General features: G+C 35.7%; 1 protein-coding gene across 2 annotated transcripts in view; it reads left to right on the top strand.

Annotated features, from left to right (window-relative positions):
* The first annotated feature begins 18 nt into the window (after positions 1–18).
* Positions 19–22,081, top strand: part of plpp1a (phospholipid phosphatase 1a) — a 47,638-nt gene continuing 25,575 nt past the window's right edge. Inside the window, exons 1-2 of one of the 2 annotated variants that reach the window (XM_015337239.2) lie at positions 19–511; positions 16,805–16,959. In XM_015337239.2, the coding sequence (XP_015192725.1) occupies positions 454–511; positions 16,805–16,959 (213 nt within the window). In that variant the 5' untranslated portion in view covers positions 19–453. The remainder of the gene's footprint in view (positions 512–16,804; positions 16,960–22,081) is intronic. The other variant, XM_015337244.2, reaches the window with a different exon arrangement.

Consider the following 22,081-nt stretch of genomic DNA (forward strand, 5'->3'; position numbering starts at 1 on the left):
GTGGCGAGGGGTTTCGTATTGTTCTGGCAAGAACGCGATAGGCTCCTCGCCTGACCCCTGCCACAGTTATCAACATGACATCTTTGAGGGATCATCTCTCCAAGCTTAGTTCGGGACTGGATTTCACCGCATCGGCAACAATAGAGAGAATTGGTGCTTGATGAGACGGTGGGGGTGGGTCAAGTTTAGTGAGCGAGGGTCGCTTTTTGTTATATGTAAAAGAAGATTCTTATTTCCTAAAAATTACTCCAGTGAAATCGCTGTATGAAAAAGATTGTCGTCTGCGAGAATTTAAGAATTCAAACGACGTTTTATTTTAAGGCTTAATTCACAGAAGATACAGTATTAGACTTGAGTTTTCTAAAGGGACGCCGATAAAACCTCTGAGAACATAACGTCATATAAGGAACAATTGACTATTTAATAGGGAACTGAGGAGCAAGAAGAGCGAACATGTTTGAAGGAACAGGAATCCCATTCGTTGTCCTTGATATAATCTGTGTTGTTCTAGGTATGTATTTAATGCGGCAATACATAAAAATTGGACCACTGAATAATTATGGCGTACAGTTCATGGTTATGTGGTGTGCTTAGACTATTTCTTGCATTACATAAAATATCTTAATATTGTAAATAGTTACATGCAATGGACATGATTTGAGATCTGCATTTATACAAACATACATAAATCATTACAGGCCTCCGTAAAACCTACGGTGACAGGCTAACCAAAATCGTTTGAACCATGAACAAATGTTCTAATTATACTATAAGATACAAAACAGAGCATTTATATAGAAAACAGACACATATGTGGAAATGTGTGTGTGCAACTGTTAAGAATCATTTTGAGTACTAACACATGGTTAGGGCTTTATGTCTTTGTAACAAGACTCAACATTTCACGAATACTGAGTTTATGAGGTTCTTAACTGTTGCGCTGTAGAAAACTGCAAAACACTCAAAAGCCGCTGCTTAGAAGGGTGTTCTTAATCTAATTAGAATATGGACTGTAATACTGCATTAAATTGTAGTTCTTGTTGTCTTTATCATTGACTGAAAGTACGCCTGCGCGTTTAAACATGCTAGTGGGATTATTGACACTGTTTCCATTCTGTAATTAGCAGAAGCTGGATATACTTTGCATGTGTGCTGCGAGTAATATCTTTTAAATGTACAAATTGTGAAATGCATTTATGTTTTTGTATGATTAATACGGTTTTATTGACATATATGTCAGTAGGCATGAAGGTATGAAAAATAGTGGTAAATTATAATAGGAGAGCAGCAAATCGTTCTGTATTTGTGCTAATGATATCTTTCTCCTTCATTGATATACACGTGCATTATCGTAACCATTTTGTTTACTCTCTTGTATTGAAATGTTTATGCGCAACTCTTATCAAATAACAAGGATGTCAAGGAGTGTTTCGAATAAACAAATTATTACTACCGGTATAGTTAGTCGCTCAAATGCTACGTTCTTAAAATAGTTTTGTATCAAAGTTGCAGTGTTTCCTGGTATTAGATGCAGCGCAAATTACAGTTTGTAGCGGTAGGTTTATATTTAGTATATATACTTTACTAAATGATCGTCTATTGGTTGTCCTGTATTGCTGAACTTTAATGTCTTAAGTTCTTTTTATATACATATTGTACATAAATCTACATTATTAGTGTATATACTGTACCTCTCACCCCACGCGACGAAATGCTGTGGATTTATAAAACATGATCTGTGTTGAGTAAGATGTACTGAGTGCGGTTTCTTAATGGTATTTGTTGAATTGCCCTTAATCTAATTAGTTATATCCTGGTGAAGTCAGGTTTGCATTTATAACCAATGAGTCACTTGTTTCCTTAAAAGAATATAAAACTCCAAGGAATCTAGCTTGGTCAACATTCTTCATATATTCATGAGATTTTAAAGAAGACCTGGAAGTAAGTCATGCAGGTAGAGAATGATTTGAAGTATATACACAGATGTACAACACCATGGCTGAAAAAAAAAATCATTTTGGATAGACCAATTCAAATTCCACACCTAAACCCCACTGAAATGTTATAGCAAAACTTGAAGTGAGCTGTTCATGGCCTCAAAGGTCACTGATATGAAGCAGTTTTGTAAGGAAGAATAGGACAAAATTCACAAAAGCCAATGTGAGACAAACAATTACAGGAAACGTCTGGTTGAAGACATTGTTACTAGGTATACATATTCACATGAGGATATTTAGTGTTGGGGCAGTGATTAACATTCCTTTCATGAAGGTCTAATTACATTAGTAAAAAAAATATAAGTAATATTAGTATTAGTAATAACAGCCTAGGTGGTTCACCAACATTTTCTAGACAGTGTATATTGTAGAAAAGCCAGGAAATAACCTTGTGTCTGAATTTAACCAATAGCAGGTTATGTGCCAAAAGGCTCCTCAGTCTAATTTTATTGTTGAAAACATACATTTGCTTAAAAAATGTGTGTTGTTCATGCAGCCTTGTTGTCAAATCTGTTAGCGTTATAGCTTAATACATTTGTAAATGTATGTCTGTGTTTTGTGTGATAGCACAAAAGTGTGTTTATTTGCATATAAGTGTAGGTTTTGGGGTGCTTTACTCTGATAAGAAATCCTGACTTACAGTATTACCAGAACAAAATTAGAATGAATGCCTTGTAATGATGAACATCTTTTTGTAAATAATTTTTAAAATGAGCGGAAGATGCACTAGGGATTCAATGTTCCTTATATTGTACATTGTGTTTGAAAGGGGTGGATATGTATTTACATAGCTGTTGATGGTCCTGGTTATATTCTCTGTGTTAAATGATGTAGCTGATTTTCTGCTTCTGCCTTACCAACTAATTGTTGTAGTCTATTCTAGGATGTGAGTGTATAGAATTAAGTTTGTAACGTCCTTGGTGTTACAAGATGAGCACAGTGTAGGAGTGATGAGGATGAATGTAATGCCTTATTTCTCTTACACTTTGAGATAATGATTAGTTCTTTAAGAGATGGGAGGAAGAACATTTTATTCTTTGTGAGTTTGGAACAAATAATTGCATCAGCCTGGTTTGTCAAATGCTATATTGGTCTTTAAAGAATTAGAGCTCACAAGTTAACTGCACTTAATCAAGTTACAGTTGTGTGTAATGGTTAGATGAGGACAACTATGGTGTGTTAAAGGATAACAAATGAGTGACAAATGGACATTTGTATTGCATCAATTACTTTTAAAGATGAAAGATTTGAAAGTTGTATTCAATTAAATATGGTCAATAAATAGTAAGCATTATTTCCAAGTATTCATGTTGTTTCTTTTGAAACAGACCCACAAGCTAACATTAAGCCTTCAATACTGAGAGAGGCAGTAGTAAATGCACAGTTTGTGGTTTTTAGATATGAAAAAAGTTCAATCCGTCCTCGGCTAAAACTGTGATATTTCTGAAGGTAGCTGCATGGGTAAATGCTCTATTGTAAAGTAGTTTGTTAGTTTAGAAACAGTGATGTATGCGAATATCAATTTCTTTTATATTTTGGCAGACAGTGAAGATAAATGTGATATGAACTTAACTGTAAGGTTAGCTCTCATAACCAAATCCATGTTGGGTTTTATATTACACTTTCAGTACAAATATTGCTGAAACTACTACTTGTCAATTTCATTGCTAACGTGACTGAATGAATAGCATTAGTACTTTGGATGTCATCCTCTTTCCATTCTATCAGTATAGCAGAGTGGTTCATGACATTTTTGTAACAGTACCCTTATGAAGGTTTTAAAGTAAGCTGCAAGCCTTTACAGCAATATTTATATCCATGGCTAACCATGCTATCTACCTTTCCTCCAAATTTCCTTTGCTTTCAATTTACAAAAAATAGAAATACTAGTCAGCCTGCTACAGGAGCTGAAATATGAGGTTTTTGGTAACTTGTTAACTTCTAAACTATCTTGATGTGATTGAAGTTTTAGATAAGTACTGTAAGTTATACAAAATGTAGGCAGACATTTCATACAGTGGTTTGGTGACATTTAATTTTTTTTTGTTTTATGACTTGTAAAGAGATTAAGAATGTTTGCGAATGTAAAAGCTAAGTGAATCAATGTGAAATCCCCACTGGCAAGACTTTAACACAGAAGTCACTTAAATAGACACACAAGTCTAAAAGACCTTCTTATCTAGAAACCATAGATGGTACTGAAAAATCTCAAGATTGTTCATTGCTTTGCAATGTAGGCCTTCTTCAGTGCTGTGATGTATGTACAGGGGGTGGACAAAATAATGGAAACACCACGCAGTGTATAAATATTTACTAACTAATAAGTAGTTGGACTGCCCTTTGCCTTCCAAACCACTTAAATCATTCTTGGAATACAGTTCTACAAGTTTTGAACTGTTTGAAGTGGGACCTCTAGATTGGACAGCTATCGGACTATTATTCAAGAAGTAAAGCCTCCAGTTCTTTGAGAGATGAAGGAAGTGGAAAACTACTACGTTCTGTGCTCCAGAATGCCGCATAAAGGTTCAATGCAATGATGTTTAGATCTGGTGACTGGGGAGGCTATTGAAGGTGTTTGACTTCATCCTGGTGTTCATGAAACCACTGTTGAATCCATTTAACACTGTGCATGGAGCCTTATCATCTTAGAATATGGAAACATTTTGAGCAAACCATGTTTACACCATATGGTGCAACTAATCACCTAAAATGGCTTTGTATTCCTTGGTTGTAATTCTAGCATGCAGAGTACCCAATGACCCATCAGATGACTGCCCATACAATAACAGATCCATCACCATGTTAAACAGCTAGGAACAGGCAGGGTGGATTGAAGGCTGTCCTTCCTGTCTGTCTACCCCTGTTAGTGAGCTTTGAAATATGTTGGCAATTAGTTTTGAAATTAATATGAAATTAAGTAGAATCCTTTTTAATTGTGATTTATCCATCCATCTGCTAGTCACTGCATCCAGTTCAGGGTCGCAGGGGAGCCAGAGCCTAAGCAATGGGCACACAGAAGAAAACACCCTGGACTGGATGCCATTCCTTTGCAGAAGGAGACACAAACGACACAAAGACAGGCACACACTCACACCAGGGCCAGTTTTCCCAGAAGCCAGTTAATTTACCAGTTTGTCTTTGGACTGTGTGGGAGGAAACTGGAGAACCTGGAGGAAGCTCACTCAGACACGGGGGAGAACATCTAAACCTTGTGAAGAAAGCACCCAAAGTCCAGAATTGAACCCAAGCCCTCAGCACTGCGCGGCAACAATACTAATCACTGTGCCATTGTAACGCCCACAGCTGCAATTTAATTACTTAAAATTATCAGTCCTTTTCAATAGGTGTGTCGATTATGTACAACTTTGCAACTTGTACAGTGGCATTAGGTGTTTCCATTATTTTGTCCATACTCTGTACGCCTTGTGTGTATTAGGCAATTGTGGCCTTTTTCTGGCATAGAGTCTAAAAAGCTACTGTGATTGTTGTATAAGGAAAGTTTAAGTAATGCAGTTCATGTCCAATAGTTGACTGGGCAAAAGATGTTTCATGAGGTGTCATTGTTCTACATCATCTGCTTGTGTTGCACTGGCCTTTTGTGACATTCAGCAACATTTTCATGCTATACAATAAAACCTTGGTATCTGGACAGTCAAGTAGCTTGAACTTAATATTTTATGGGGAGGATACAATATTGCTTTGCAGCTATTGAAATGTGTTTCATAGTAATATTTTTATTATGACTGTTAACTGTTTCAGAAATGGTGTTAGTATTTATTGGTGGCAAGTATTTTTTTATAGTAAAAGGAATACTGTACATGTCTGTGTGTGCCCTGGAATGGGCTGGTATATTTAAACTTGCACCTAGTGTTTCCAAGGAATAAGCTTGTGATTGGATAACTAGGTATTCAAAGTAAGGTGATGTGATGAATACTGTAAACTTACAACAAAGCATTGTTTTCTCATTATTCAAGTTATTGCATGTGCAAACAAAACCCTGCTATGATGTTATGCAGTAGGGTACCCTGTATTAGAGTTAATTTTTTTTTTCATTTTAAGCAGAGCACATTATCTTTACTTTTTTGTTTTTGCTTTATTACTATTAGAAATACAGCACTACTGTACTGTAGTAAAGTTTATTTCATGGTAATAATAGACAGCAAAGTAGATTAAGTGTGTTCAGTCCCTTGTCAAAGCCAGGTCTCTCTTCTGCTCTTGTGGTTTGTCCAATTCTCTTTCTTTAGATTTCTTTTGTTATCTCTTTTTAAGAGAACTGAGACTGTGAAAACGTAGGAGACAACGAAAGTTTTTTTTGTACATTTCTTGTATTTAATGGTATAACACTCACATACAGGCATTACTCTTGTAATGGGTCTACACACAATGTGCATCTAACACTTTCTTGACAGCTTTCCTGGGACTGGATAGCTAAAGCGTAACCCATGATGCACTTCTGCATTGTCACCCAAATAATCATTACCTAATTAGACAACTGGGAACCTCATTCTTGGAAATGAGAAATCCTGGAATTATAATAAAACTGATATTGTTCCATATGGCACAAATTTAAGGTAGCACATGTAATCTCATGTGATGTCCATTGCTGTTGATTCCTCTGGTCTGCTATATAATTTAAGAACATAACATAAAGGTTCCAAAGAAGAGGCCATTTACCCCATCTACTGTTTGGTAGTTAATAGTTAATTGATTCAAGGATCTCTATCGGCAGCTTCTTGAAAGAAACCAGTGTATTAGTTTCAACAGCATTGCTGATATCTTGTTTCATACTCCCACAATCCTTTGGGTGAATTAGTGCCTCACACCCTGGTAGGTCTTCAGTTTCCAAAGCAGCACCATCTTTTCTATAATGTGGTGACCAGTATAATACACAAATAATGTCTTAACTATGTGTCATATCGTTTTGTTTGACTTTGACTATCGTTTTATTTCCAACATTGTTTAGAAAATGTAAATGATGTGCCAACATCACCTAAGTTTTGAATTTTATCTAATCTTATTTAATTTAATTTGCTGTTTTTTCAGTGTTCGCTAATCCTCCTTATTTGGTAATGTCTGCACACATGTTTTTGTTAACTATGACAAATTAAAAACATGACATAAATTAAAATATATAATTTAAGAAAAATAGTTGTCCTAGTACAGATTCAAATGGTACTACACTAAATACATACCCTAATTTTAGTATTAAACTTTATCTCTACACTGTTTTCTATTTAATAACCAGTTGTCAATCCACTCATATTTCCCTGAATGCTTATGGCCTGCAGTTTTAGAATTAAACTTTATCAACCTTCTGAAAATCTAAATATACAGTACCATATCATATGTGTATCCATTACGGTTGTTGTTTGTTCAAAGAACATAATGTTAGTTAACCAAGACTTAAATTTTTAAACCATTTTGTCTATTTCCTATATTATTTCTATATAGGCCCTCAAGTTTAGTTCTAGTATTTGATTTCATGACCTTGTATATAATAGAAGTCAGACCTATTGATCTATAATTACTTGATTATATTTTCTCACTTTTTATGAAAATGTCCCATAGTTTTTAAAGTATTATTAGTATTATAGTACAGTTTTCCCATCTGTTGGTCTTAAATGAATTTGGGAAGATTGGTTTCTCTTGTTTCCTTATGTACAATTTGGAAGATACAATCTAACCCTGGGGATTTATAATGTTGACTGCTACTAGCAACCAAAATGCTGTTCTTTCCAAATACTATTTAACACTATTTTACAACTATTCAACTTTGACCTTCTCCTGCCTGAGGCATGATGTTAACTTATTCCTTCTGTGAATATCTGTATGGCATACCATTTAGTATATTAGTCATTTACCTTTCATTGTCTAGAAGGTTCCTGTTTTTGTCCCAAATGTGTTTCTGTATCTCTTTCTAATATCTATTTTTACCTGTGTTTGTTTTTACCTCCTGTTGTTTTTTAATCATGTTATAATTATGCAATACTGTATATATTTAAACAAGTATGCTTTTTCTAAAGGTAAACAAAGGTAAACTACTGGCTAAAACAATTGCTATCTGACAAACAAATTCTTACCAAAGTAGAAAAATTGGCCCTTAACCTGGTTTGGTTCTTTCTTCCTATGTTTCCCCCGCTACGCATTCTTTGTGTAGTTGTTTTTTCAGACTCCACAAATCTGGCTGTCACTCACCCCACTTCTGGGTTTTCCATATTGAATGAAGATAGATTTGAAAACAACATTCAGTCAAGTCTAATAGTATGTACTGTATATATGATTTCATTGGAACATTCTTAAAAAAAAACAGATTCATGAGAAACATTACACTGAATAAAGTTATTTAATTGGCTGTAACATTGATTCACCGCTTTTAACGTTACTGGTGACATTCAATGGTTCCTTGTGATTTGAGTCACTTTATGCATTAAAGTGAAGTACCCCTGTATTAGCGATCTTTACCTTTTGTGGTAATTTGGACTCATGCATGTAAACGAGGTGCTAAACTGAGATAGAGACCGAGAGCAATATTGTAGCAGTAACATTCCTCTATTATGTTATCTGTTGGTAGTTGACATTGATGTATTTTTATATCGCAGGTTCTCAGCTGAGTTAAGATCCATTCATATAAGTGTTCAGTGCATGGTGTTAGTACCAGATTAATGGATTATATTGACATTGAGGTTGCTTTAACAAGTACAAGTACAACTTTCAGAATGTCAAGGTAATACTGTGCACTACATCAACAACATACAGTAAATTTGACTATTAACATTGGCATTAATGCCCCACCATCACCAGTAATTGCCTAGGATCTCAGACCTCAGTTATCTGTCATAATCTCTTTTATGTACAGATTTCCTAAGATTTGACAGTCTTCTAAAACGCAGTGTGTTGATCTGAATTTATTAGAAAACACTCACCTTTGCCAATACAACATGTTGGTGCATAAACTGCAATCAGACAGCCCAGTGCTCTTGAACATGATGTGATCATTGTAGGAGTTCCTGCATTGATTATCAGTAGAACTGAGTCATGTGACGACTGTATTATTTATGGACCTTCTGTGGAGTCAAATTATATTAACAGCCACCATTGCTGCTGCTGCTCAGAAGTAATTCCTTAAGTGGCCCCTTCTAGGACAACAACTGTCAACTGGCAGAATTCCTAAAGCTTAGTGATGGTGGATGAACCCTGAATGTTGTGGTGATTTAGTAGTGTTCTTACTAACAGCATTCCTAGGGTGTGTTCCCTCTCTCTTTTGTTGAACTGTGGTATTGTGGCAGCATAATGAAATCCAGCAAACTTGTTTGCGTTTTACACGTGCAGAGCCATTTTGTACATACAAATTCATAGATTCACATTTTTACTATGCACATTTCAATGACGCTTTTTGCTATTTCATGCTGAGGAGGTAACAATAAGTACAAATAGCTTGCAATGTATATTTAAATACTACAACATTATCTACATTTACACCATCTCTTTAAAAAGCATACAGGTGCTGAAAATGACACGTGAGTTTGTATTACATGCATGTGCAATACACAATTATACAAATTTTGCATACGTATTCAAATTTGTCTGCAACCTTTTTCCGGAACTGATTGACCTCCGTCATGCAGAGTACCAACCGTAAACTGAATTACATAAATTGTACTGTTTGCAGTTGGTAATTTTAATGGCTCTGGATCTTAATACAGTGTCTTAAAGTGTATATTGGCATTAGTTCATGTAAAAAGCTTTTGCTGTTTCAGATTTTCAGCCAGGCTGAATGTTCACTTTCAAGTTATTATGCATGGACAACCAGACTTTCAAAGCATCTTTCTCTAGAGTCAAATTTGACCTTCATATGGTTTGTAACAGTAGGAAGATGTCAGTCATGAAATACAATAAAATATGTGAGGGAAAACAAAACAGAAATTCAAATATTTTTCCCCTAAATATAAGCCATTTGAATAGGTTTTTCAAATGGCCTCTGATTTTGAAAAAAGGAAATGTGAATGTTTGGAGTAAAACAATTCAAAAGTAGTCCTTTTATGTTATATTGGATTAGAAAAAGGAAAACACAGCAGTCAAGAGGAACCATGACCAAAGAACTGTTTAAAAGCATTTATAATTACTCAGTCCTCAAAACAGTCAACTAACAACAGTCATCTGCAAGGCAAAGCACGCTACAAATTCCACTACTTTTAAAACTCTTAAAATAAAAAAAAGATATATCCTTTCTTTCAGCCTTATATTCATCATTAAGAAATGTGTTCCCAACTTACTTTCCATTACTACTCTGGATTTAGTGATTGGCTTTATAGGGCTGTGATTTGTCTTGGAATTACTCCCAGCCTGCCTATGAACAGTGAGATTATTTCCAGTGGCACGAAGCGAGAAACACAGATCAGATTGCAGCAGCCTGAGAACACAACTTAAACCTAAGTGAGCTTTCAAATGTTTGATAACGGTGGAAGTTGAAGGCCCATTTTACCTTCGATTGACATGTTGGATTTTGTCATTTATCATTATCAAAATTTACCATTCTACCTTTTAAGGCATTGTAACCCACCTTGAAGGCTGATTTGGATCCAGTTTAATTGAGAAATTATAAAGAGAGGTTGCTTAAATTAACACTGAACAAGTATTTAGAAAAAAAAGGACCAGCACTGCTATGTCCAGGATGCCTAAAAAGCATTCCTTTAGGGCTTGCAAAGAACTCCCATGTGCTTGTGGGAGTAAGGAGGAATGTTGTGTGCTTAACCAGTGCTTTTTCTGTTGCTTTGTCAAGTGCAGCAGTAGTTTTTGTTAGGATTCAGCATGCAGACAGTTCTCTGCTGACATTTCCACAGGGGGTGATCATGTGTTCCTAAAAAAAGGACTATTTTTAGGTTACCAAGGGTTCAGCACAGGATCAGTTGTTGTAGTGCAACACTGGCACTCTGTTTGACATATTGAGGCAATCTAGTGGGTATTTCTGTAATGCTTCAACTTTTTCTGCAAATGATGGTTTTCACTTTTTACCTACACAATGATCAGAACATTCCAAAATAAATTAACACTTTGTGTTCACTGCTATTAGTGCGGCTATTATGCCAACTTATGCTACCCCTTCTTCTGCTACTTTTTATTATTTAGTAAAAAACATACAGTGATGATATACACCATTATATATTAGTTTCATGCTTATAAAATTGCTTTTCTAGAAACATGCAGGAATTCATTCATATCAAGGCAAGTGGTTTAGCACAGTCTGCACGTGGTACACATGAGGTTTCTGTGTGCTCGTTTACTCTTGTTTCCAGAGGCGGGGTCTTTCAAATGGTCTTTAAGGAACCACTGTTAAAAGATTGAACTCACAGAGCAAATATTGTATTTAATTTACCAGCTGTCTTAATGCAGCATGATTTATTAATACGTAAGAATATGAAATTTACTTTAATAACCTCTGAAACATTGTTTAAAGGGCTGCATTGCTTAGTTGCAAGATATATATTTTTTGTGATTAGAATTCAGCATTTAACAGTAACATTTTAAACTGTTATAATTTAGGTAAAATAGACAGACAAGATGGTCGTTTTCCTGTGTTTTTAACTGATAAGGGAACTGATGGAAACTAAGTAGCCTGAGTTGTAAACAGCAAAGAAATAAACATCTTTTAGAAATTGTAGCCCACCGGAAATTCAGATGTGTGTTGGTACAGTATGTGGTTTATTTTTTGTCAGAAGATGTACTTTAGCTGCATGAACATGCATACTTAAAGAAACAGCTATAGCACTGTGCCCCACTCCCTTGATTATGTTACTTTGCTCTATAATATTGATCTGTTAAAATGAAACCGGTTGGAGGGGCTTTTGCTATTCAAACATCATATATCTCATTTAAAAATGTATCTGTTTGGAAAAAGTAAGTTACCACTTATAAAAATGTTAGGAAATATGGGATTATTGTACGTGAAAAGGTTGAGGAAATTAATCTTTGGAATCCACTGTGTGAAATGTCTGTTGATTTATATATTGATCTCTTAGTGGAAAGTAGTTAGGGCCTTTAGCCCGCCCATGTTAATCTCAACTGGTCATTCTTACTTTTATTGGCAAGAAGGGCTACATATTTGTATTGGTTGGAATTTCCTTTGTAGAGTTAAGATTTCATTATCTGTCCTTGTTTTACAGCTACTATAAAAATGGCTGTCCAGCAAGATGCCTCATATTCACTTCTCTATTTAATCTTTACTGTAGCAAATGCTGCTCTTCAGTGTGTTCTTGTAATTTATCAGTGAGAAGGAAGGTTACGATGGAGATGTCCAAAAGTGAGGGATTTAATTTAATTTCAGTATTTTGTAGACGCATGTTAAAGTGCTGTCATCTGATTGCAACTATTCAGGATTATTTTAATTGTATATTTCAAAGTTTAGGTACAAACAAAATGATGTTGCCCTTTGCATCAGATGGATAAAACATGTGATGCCTGTGAACTTAATAAAAACATTTAATATAATCTAACATGCTTTTCTAAAGCAAATACAGACCATTCTTTATCCACTTTCATGCCACGAGTTGCTGTAGAATTTATTGACATAGCAGTGCTTCAATGGGCCTCTTCAGTGCTCTTAGCAATACCTTTAAGATAAACAAAGGTACAGTATTTTATAAACCCGATTACTTGAAAAATTCTTGTCAATCAGTCACGGAAAATCAAATGAAACAGGACATCTAATAGAATGGAATGAGAAATGTTCTATCCAGTGGGGATGTTGTTCTTTTGGTTTTGTACTTTCTGAAAAAGCATCATAGAGCATAACTGTCAAGACCGTACTACCTCTACCTCTAGTAGTCACTACTACCTCTTTCATTAAGATTCTGACGTTGTCAGGTCTACTCTGATTTTATAGTAATAGGTTCATATTTCAATGGTTTCAGGTATTTTTCAGGGGTTTAAATACATAATATATTTTCTGACTTATTTTCTCTTATAAAGCTAAGGTATTAGAATTGAGTATCAACAGCATTTCTAATTTCTTAGGTAAATCTGTTTAGCATGCACATTAATTAATAGAACTAAATTTTGCATTTTTCCATTATTCATATAAATGTATTATGCTATAATTGAAACATCTTATCTTATCTCTTTTGCCTGTGCTGCCATTTAAGTACTGTGAATAGCTTGTTGTAGGTCAGTGGTTCTCAAACTTTTTGGACCAAGTACCATCCCTAATCCAACCAAAGCATCCAAGTACCACCTACAAGTCATCTTCTCATTGGAACCCCAGAAATTCTCAATGACCAACATGAGCGCGTGTGCACACACTCACACATACATATAATAAATATTATAATAATAAACTTAATTTGATATAGCGCCTTTAAAGGTGGCTTCTTAAAGTGTTTTACAGAAAAAAAAACATTAACAACAACTAAAAAAAGCACAATTTCAGTGAGAGGGGTGAGCCTGTTTAGTTGAGCAAAGCAGATGTGAATTAATTTTTCGAGCCTTGATACAATTCACAACGGAGTCTAACATATTAAATCGTCAGGCATTTTCTTGACGGCAAAGATCTCGCGGTGGATGTTGTAATGCGTACATTAATTTCTGGAGCAACCAATCTAATTCGTCCAACTACACCGTTATGTCGGCTTGTCATTGCTCTAGCACCGTCTGTACAAACTCCGACGCATTTTATCCAGTCGAGGCCATAAATGCATTCAGAAGCTGAAATATGTGCTCTCCTGTAGTTCCTGTTGGTACTGGTTTACAAAAGAAGAAAGTCTTCATGGGACATGCCCTCAAACTCGTATCTAACGTAAACGAGCAAATTGGCCAAATCGACTACAGACTCATCTAATTGCAGTGAAAAACATCTGCTCATCTTAACGTGCTCTATCAGTGTACTTTTGATATAATCCTTCATTTAAATAATTCTATGAATGACTGTGTCTTTCAGGGGGAGGGGGGCAGCAGGTCGAGCTGTTTAGCAGCTTTTTCTCTACACATAATACGTGTCAGCTCTTTTGCCAACGGTAAATAAGGTTCTTCAAAAATAGTGTAGCTTACCTGCTTTAGCCATCCGCAAGCTTGCATTTTTCCGCGTTTCCGTTTTTATTTCCGTATTTATTTAAAGTTTTTATTTCATGCGCATGGGAGCGAAACACAGAGACTCTCAAATTAGAACAGTTCTTAAATATTTTTCCGTTATCACGCTTTCGTGTGCTCACAAGATTACCTGCGTTCGTAGCACGTATTTCTATGCATTCCTGTGTTTACAACGTTAGCATTGTTCCAAAATCACGCACATTCTCCTTTTTCCCAATAGCTGGAGATACAGTAGCTTTTTAAAAGACAATTGGTCATTTGCATCCGTAGCACGCATTCCTATAGAGTGGTATAGAATTACAGAGTATCTCTTTTGTCCACTGAACTATTAGCGCGCACTGTATCGTAGTACGTAGGCTGCGTATTCGACACGTATTAAAATACAAAATATGAAAACCCGTCACGATTTTTCTGTGCACACGACACAGTTACAGGGTCATTTGGCGTACCACTTGGCGGCACTCCACGTACCACTGCCGGTACGCGTACCACAGTTTGAGAACCACTGTTGTAGGTGAATGGGTTGTTAGTATTTTCAGATAAATTTCAAGGAAAATATATTTAAATTAGACTTCTAGCCAACAAAGTAATTTGATAAGCATTGTATTTGACTTTGATTATACATGACAGTTTATCCCACTAGCTTTATCTTGAATGTGGCAGCTACAGTGTGCACAGGCACATCCCCTGAAGTTTGGCATACAAGCCACAAATTGCATTTCACAACAAAACAAATTGTAGTATTAAGCCATTTATTGTGATAATAACAAATATCATAGTTGTATTTGTTAGGAAAGTCCATGCCACGATATTAAATGCTTTCAGTATAAGTGAAAATAATATTGGATAAGATGAAAATCTAAGAAAGATATCCCATGTGTGTAGTTAGTGCAGCCCTAAAGGAGAAATTGTAGAAGAATACTACAGTTTAGCAAGAGTTTGAAACAATTTTTTGAAACCACCATGTGATTCACCACACAAACTTGTCTAACAAACCTTTCGGGTTGTGATGTTTTTTAACACCCACGAGCACTACAAGCAAGCATGTATTATACTACATGTGGTTTGACAAAAGCAGCCTGGAAGGAAGCAGCAGTTGAACTGAGTCAATTGTAGATGCTCCTTTTCCAGCTGCAATACGTGTCTCTGCTGGTTTTGTGGTACTCTTTCTGGCCATTGACTGTTGATTGGAGATCGCACTACACATCTACAGTATTTATGGTATTTACTGATTGTTTCTTTCTTATTTCACTTAGTATACCAACATGAACAATGTATCATGTTTAAATATTAGATTGGTTGTAGTTGTAAAGATAAAGTCAATTCTCAAGTTAAAGGTGTCAGTTTGTGTCATTCACTGTATGATGACATTATATCAAACAATTTTTTTCTGGTGCATGAACTGAAGTATGAAACCCAGGCAGGGGACAGTCTTGGTTTGTGTAGCTTATGATGTAGTTTAGTTGTGGCTTTTGAGTTATAAAAGAGAAAGTTTAACTATATTCAATCTCTTTTGTCTGCTTTTATGACAATGATGGCAATTCAGATTACTAAAAGTCTGTCCTTAAGTGAAACCATTCCATAGTGCTTTAATGTAACATAACTTCAGTGGCAATTTCTGACTCGTGCTTTAGCCTGCATTTAAAATGAAAACATTCTGCTGAGAGTGAAAAGTATATAAACCCTGGATACAAATACCATAAAGTCAATACAACCTATTTACACCTCATTCCCATATCTGAGTTTTACACTCATCTCCACTGGGAAGCCCACCTCATGTAGTGAAAGTCAGTGGTCAATATAACACCAAAGAGCTGGCTTGATAGATACTGGACCCCTTCAAAGAGAGTAGTTATCTTTCTGGGGATACAGAGAATAATAACAACAACCTTGTTTGCTGCATAGACATTTTTAGGCAGTGAATTTAAAGATTACTAGAGAAGTGGATAGCAAGTAACATTATTTGTTCCAACATTCCCTTTTCCCCTCTGTTGTTATATTGTGAACAGCAATTCACTTTTACACAGCACTTTTCATTCCAACTAAGAATGGAAACACAGCTATTGCACAGCTGAAATAACAATCCTATAACACAGTGTAGACCCCTTTGGGATAGATGCTTTTAGTTGTAACTTGTAGCTTCAAAATCATCATTTCTGTATGATTTTGTTTCTAAAGTACTTTTCTTGCAAGCAAGTCACAATTTAAGACTTAAACTGATTTGAAAATTCAGTTAACTCACATCAATGTATATTACTGATATTTCTATATGAGAAGCTGTAGCATGCACTAAATTCCTTGAAGAAATCAAGAATAAAGTCAACACTAGTATATTTCATGAGGAATTCCTGTAGATTGTAGGCTTTTGTTCTGAAAATCCTGTTTGTGTTGGAGAGTTTGAGTTCTTTTGGCTTTTAATTATTTTTTAAAATTACCACTGAATGCATTTTCACCCTTTAATGATTTAGGTGATTCTTTTAAACTGGGTAGCTAGAGTTATAAAGCTGCTTCGCTTTTTATTATATGATGTAATTCTATGGGCCACAGCAGATCTTAAAAAAGCTTAAGAAATGTGTTTAAATGGGTTATAAAGCACTTTGAGCTGTTTGTACAGTAGCCATCAAAAGGGAGCTTTTCTGATGAAACATACTTGATTGGTATGGAGTGTCTTTTGGAGAAAGATTGGACTGAAATGTTAACCCTTCTGTGTTTACCCTTTCCATTCACAGCTGGTTTGCCGCTTGCTGTTTTTAACCTGGCCAAAATAAAGCCTTATCAGAGGGGCTTTTTCTGTAATGATGACAGCATCAACTACCCATTCCATAACAGTACCATCACTTCCACTGTCCTCTACACAGTGGGGTTCACTCTGCCAATTTGCTCTGTAAGTAACTCGCTTTCATAAGCAAAAAGGGGGACTGGCTTTAAAGTAGCATGCTGCATGCCAGGGGGCTCAAATGAGTGGCAACCAATGGTCCAACAGCATTATTAAGAAACAATGTCGTGTGCAATGCAATACACACATTTCCTCACCTGGCTATCTCAAACATGGGATATATCATATACAGAGGTATATGATGTGAATATTGAGTCATTTATATATGATGACAGTAATACACAAGCACTGTTCTCATTGCTTTGTATTTAACATCCCAGAGGTTTTTAATGTCTGCTGCAATTGGTAGTCTATTGCAATTCACACATCCTTTGTAATGTGTTGCTACATGTACAAGAAGAAATGGGGGTCATCTACAGTATGTGTTGTCTACTCTTCACCTCTGGAGCAATCATTTCAACACTATACATGCTGGGGTCTTGTGTACTGAATTAATTAAATTAACTGTATTTGATCTAAACAATTAACAATTATGCCTAAAAACAAATACCCCAAAGAATAGAGGATAATTTTATGGGTTTTCTTTTTGTTAGTTGAAGTAAGTAATATTTTCAAATGATAAAGTGGTTCTAGTTAATTCCAGTAGATTACATGTCCTTCATTTTTCTCTTTGCACCTCAACTGTTTACAAAACAAGTAAATCAATTGAAAAGCCAGATCAGAGAGTTCCATCCTGTATTCAGTCTCAGCAACTTGTGCTGTGAAACCCTTGACAGAAACCTCATCTGATCATGGAAGCTAAGCAGTTCTGGGCCTGGTCAGTACTGAGATGGGAGACTTCCTAGGAAAAATCAGGATGTTTTCTGATACTGGTGCTGGTGGATAAGTAACTGGCACTTTTCCCTCTGAGCCAGAATTTCTACTCTATGATGTAGGAGGTGCCATTCTTAAGAAGGTCCTGACTACTTGTCTTTAAAAATCCCATTCCTTTGACTAAAATCCACTTTCCTTTAATTCAGTTGAAAAATGTGCATCTGTTTGTGCGTCCGCTTGGATCTGCTGTGTAGTGAGGTTGCTGGAGCAGAATAACACACATCATCAAGGAGAGTGTTGCCCCGATAAATAATCTCCTTTGGGATCCTTTGAAATAATGAGTGCTACAATATATGAATACAATTAATTTGAATTTAATTGTGAGTGCTTAGGATAATCTTTATACTCAGTCATCTTAGTTTTTGTCAGTGACAGAAGTGAAGCTAATGGAGGAGAGTGCATTTCCAATTCAACTACAAAATCCAATGACCGAATCCTTGTACCTAAAGTAAGCACAAAAAATACGTATTTCACTTTTGTTTGGTTATGTTTTGTTCTATAGAAACCCCAGATGTTTGATCATTGTAACAAGTGTAATCTCTCAGAGATGTCATCTTTATTAAGCTTTTTGTGATGTCCCATCGGGGTGCTGTTTCTCAAGGGCTTCTTAATACTTACTTGAAACCCCTGAGCATGCCTGTGTGTTTTAACTATACCTGCCTGACATGTGCACTGTTTGGTTATCTTAGTGTCTACGAGTGCTTTCTACAGAATACATAACTTATATCAAGGATATCTGCAGTATGTATCATACATGCTGTACCGGTACAATTATAAATGATCTTTATGGAAAAAAGAAGTAAAAGCTCCAATGTGTGATGTCATGGACACCAATAACTACAGTGCCAAACAACTAATGCTGAATTTTTTTATTACTGTTATCTTCAGAATTTATTGGACAACATTTTGGATCCAGATCAGAATGTGTACAAGGATGTATTGGATTAGGTGATTAGAAAATGTTTAACTTTGGAAGACACGCACACCCAAAAGATTTAGTTTGGTAGAAGCTGAAGGCTAAAATCCTGCCCCAGATTTTTAGAGCATATTGTGATGGCTATGTTGCATTGCCTGTCTAAGAAACTAATGTGAAGTGCATAACAGATTTAGGAAGGAATTAGGGAATGAGTTAACCTTCTTATAGGGTTTAGAGAGTGGAGGAGAATGGATCTTGTCTGTTAAAGGAGGAGGAGCTTCATGGGGACTTTTTATACTAAACTACTGTTCCACTGCAAAAGCAGAAACTATTTTAGTCTACCAAGTTATTGATATTAAAAATAAAGTATTCAAAGAGTTTCAAACAATGAGTATATCTAAGTATTTATAAAATCAACCATGTTCTCATTAAGATGCTTTATAGTCCTTCTTAGTGCTTAGGAATGGGACAGTAAACTGTATTCAAACCACTTTCAGATAGTTAGTTAAGGGTCAAAATTTGTATAGGAATGGGGGTTCCAGTAAATTATTGGCCATAAATCTAATTCTTTACATCCTGTTTTCCAAAATGCATAAAGGGCAATATTGCTTTCATAAAAGGAAAATCGTATAAAATACTCCATATGCATACTTTAATGTGGCTTTTAGTGTAAGGATGCAATAAATTCAAAATTATTATATTTTCAAGGAATTACTATACTGTACATCTAGCAGTTAAGGCTATTTTGCAATAAAAATGTTACCAGTTCAATTTTGACCGCCATCGTCTCCTGTGCAGCTCTGCTTTTAATTATGAAACTATAGCACATTAACACAGTAATGGATTGGTAAAGACCATTTTTAATGGACTCTTCCTCTTTCTGGATTTCACTTGAGGTTCTCTCTATGAAAATGGCTGGAATATGTTCTGGTGAGAAAAGCAATGGCTGATGATAACTTGCATGATTTGCGTATGGAAAACAGCTTAAACAACAAGTATGATATTTGTATGTGATGATGTTATAATTGTAGGGTCTTGTCTTTTTTTCTCTTGATAGTATGAGACCATCAGACATTTTACTGCTTCTACTTTCCAGCATGAAGGGGTCTTGCCCCTGGTCTGTCCCTTAAATCTATTTCAATTTGATGAATAAGTATCCAAACTTGAAATGCAAGAAGGCTTCTCTCCAGAAAATAAAACATGAAATGGCAGAAGTGTTTTATCACAAAATAAATGTTGCACATGGCTGAACCTAAACAGAGTCCTATAAATTGAATTTTATAATAGTATATACTGTATCTTAATTGTTGTTTCAGCACACTTAGTTTGATGCCCACTGTTTTACTACATTATAATTGTTGAACATTTTTGCTTTAAACTGGCAGAGAGCAATTCAGTTCACAAGTGGTACTCACAATGCAGCATTTACTGGTAAAGGAGAAGCAATGTGTAATACCATTCTAATTCATTCATCTTTAGCAAAGTAGTTTTTCATAGCATTTCACCTGTTTTGAGCTGTAATTATTGTCTTTATAATGTGTGTTTGCACTTACCCTGTGATGGAACCTGGTCCATTCAAGGCTGTAATTCCATTTTGCATCCAATGTTTCTAGGAGAGTTTTCTTATTCCAGTAATCCTTACTGAGAAACAGGGACTTTTTAATAATGGATAGATGGGTGGAGTTGTCACTAAAATAGTGTACACTTTAAGAATTAAACTGCTAAGTTACAAAATATTAGCTAAGGGAGTAATATAAAAAGCATTTTGTGTTCATTTTTAAAAAAAATATTTTTAGCAGGCATAAGGGCAGTGGGTCTGCACAGTGTTGTAGTGGTTTGCATTGCTGCCTCACAGTGCTGGGGCCCTGGGTTTGATTCTTCCTGGAGTGCTCTCTGGCACGGAGTTTGTACGTTCTCCACATGCTTGCGTTTCGTACAGGGCTGGACAAATAATGGAAACACTTAATGAAAAAGGACTGATATTTTGAAGTAATTAAATTGCAATTGTGTTACAGTGGCAATACAGTGGTATTGCTGCCTTTCAGTGCTGACGCTCTGGGTTAAAATCTGGACCTGGGGTGCTGTCTGCATGGACTTTGTATGTTCTTCCTGTGTTTGCATGGGTTTTCGGTCAGGTGCTCCAGTTTTGTCCCATAGTCCAAGGACATACTGGTAGTTTAAATGGATTCTGAGAGGGAGTTTTTGTTTTTGTATCAGTCCAGCGATGGTCTAGTGTTCTGTCAAAGGTATATCCTGCCTTGTGCCGGATGCTTGGTGAGCTCCGTGACCCTAAATTGGATGAAATAGAAAATGGATGAATTGATGGATAAGGGCAAAGATATTCAGACTACAGAGTGATTGTCTACTCCTTTATCTAGAACTGAAAAGGAAATTTGGATTGTGGCAACATCCTGCTGTAGCAACAGATAACAGCAATACTAGTGGACCTGCCCACTGCAGGCCACAGCCCTTTAATTTTGAAACCCTTAGGCTTGTGCCTGTATATAGAAAGACCAAACTGACTTCGATGAGTCGTTAGATCTTGGGGCCTCATGTTCTTGTAAGCAGTAAAATGTTTTTACTTGATTTAATGAGTGAGCAGTTAAGTATACACATTTATAGAACTTAGATGTTGCTTGATTAAATGCTATTTTTCTTTCTGCATTGGGTTCACAGCATATTCATTTAAATTATGTTTTAGTAATGTACATTTAGGCATGTTTAATTCATTTTTACACCAAATGTCAAATGTTTGGTTGACAACAAACTGCAAACAATGTTTGTAGCACCTTGTCAAATCTGTTGTTTGAGTGAAACATCTGTATTTTGCCTCCCTCTTTAGGTTGATCAGTAATTAATTCCCATTTTTATCAAATTATGTCATCCTATTAATTTTGTATTACTGTAGGTTCTGAATGATTGGTCTGATTTAAAAGAGCACTTTTTGCAGGTTTTCCCCTACTAGTTAAACACATAAGTATAGTGCATTTTGTCAGATGTGTTTACAGTGATTAACTTAATAGAAGAGTATATTTATTAAAAATTAAACATGTAGACATTCCTCATGTACTTTAACTCGGATACACTCATGCAAAAACTGTTTTGGGTCATGTCTGTGCTGAGAAAAATAGATTTTTTGGCAACTAAAATGTTTTTTTTTCTTCAGCTGATGAAAATCCTAGTTAAAAGGATTGATATGACACCCCGTAATCAATTGGATAGCGTCACTGGTGATTTGTATCTTGGGATGCTCAGTGATAGTAATTGTACTGAAATTACAGCTCTACTACAGCTTTTTAAATACAGGTCAGGTTGTGGATGTGAGGTAGCAAGGAGCTGAGTGCTCTAAAAGCTTGTGCAGCTTCTAAAAACTTTCTTAAA

This window comes from Lepisosteus oculatus, chromosome 3 (assembly GCF_040954835.1).
Source record: "Lepisosteus oculatus isolate fLepOcu1 chromosome 3, fLepOcu1.hap2, whole genome shotgun sequence".
NCBI classification, from domain to species: domain Eukaryota; kingdom Metazoa; phylum Chordata; class Actinopteri; order Semionotiformes; family Lepisosteidae; genus Lepisosteus; species Lepisosteus oculatus.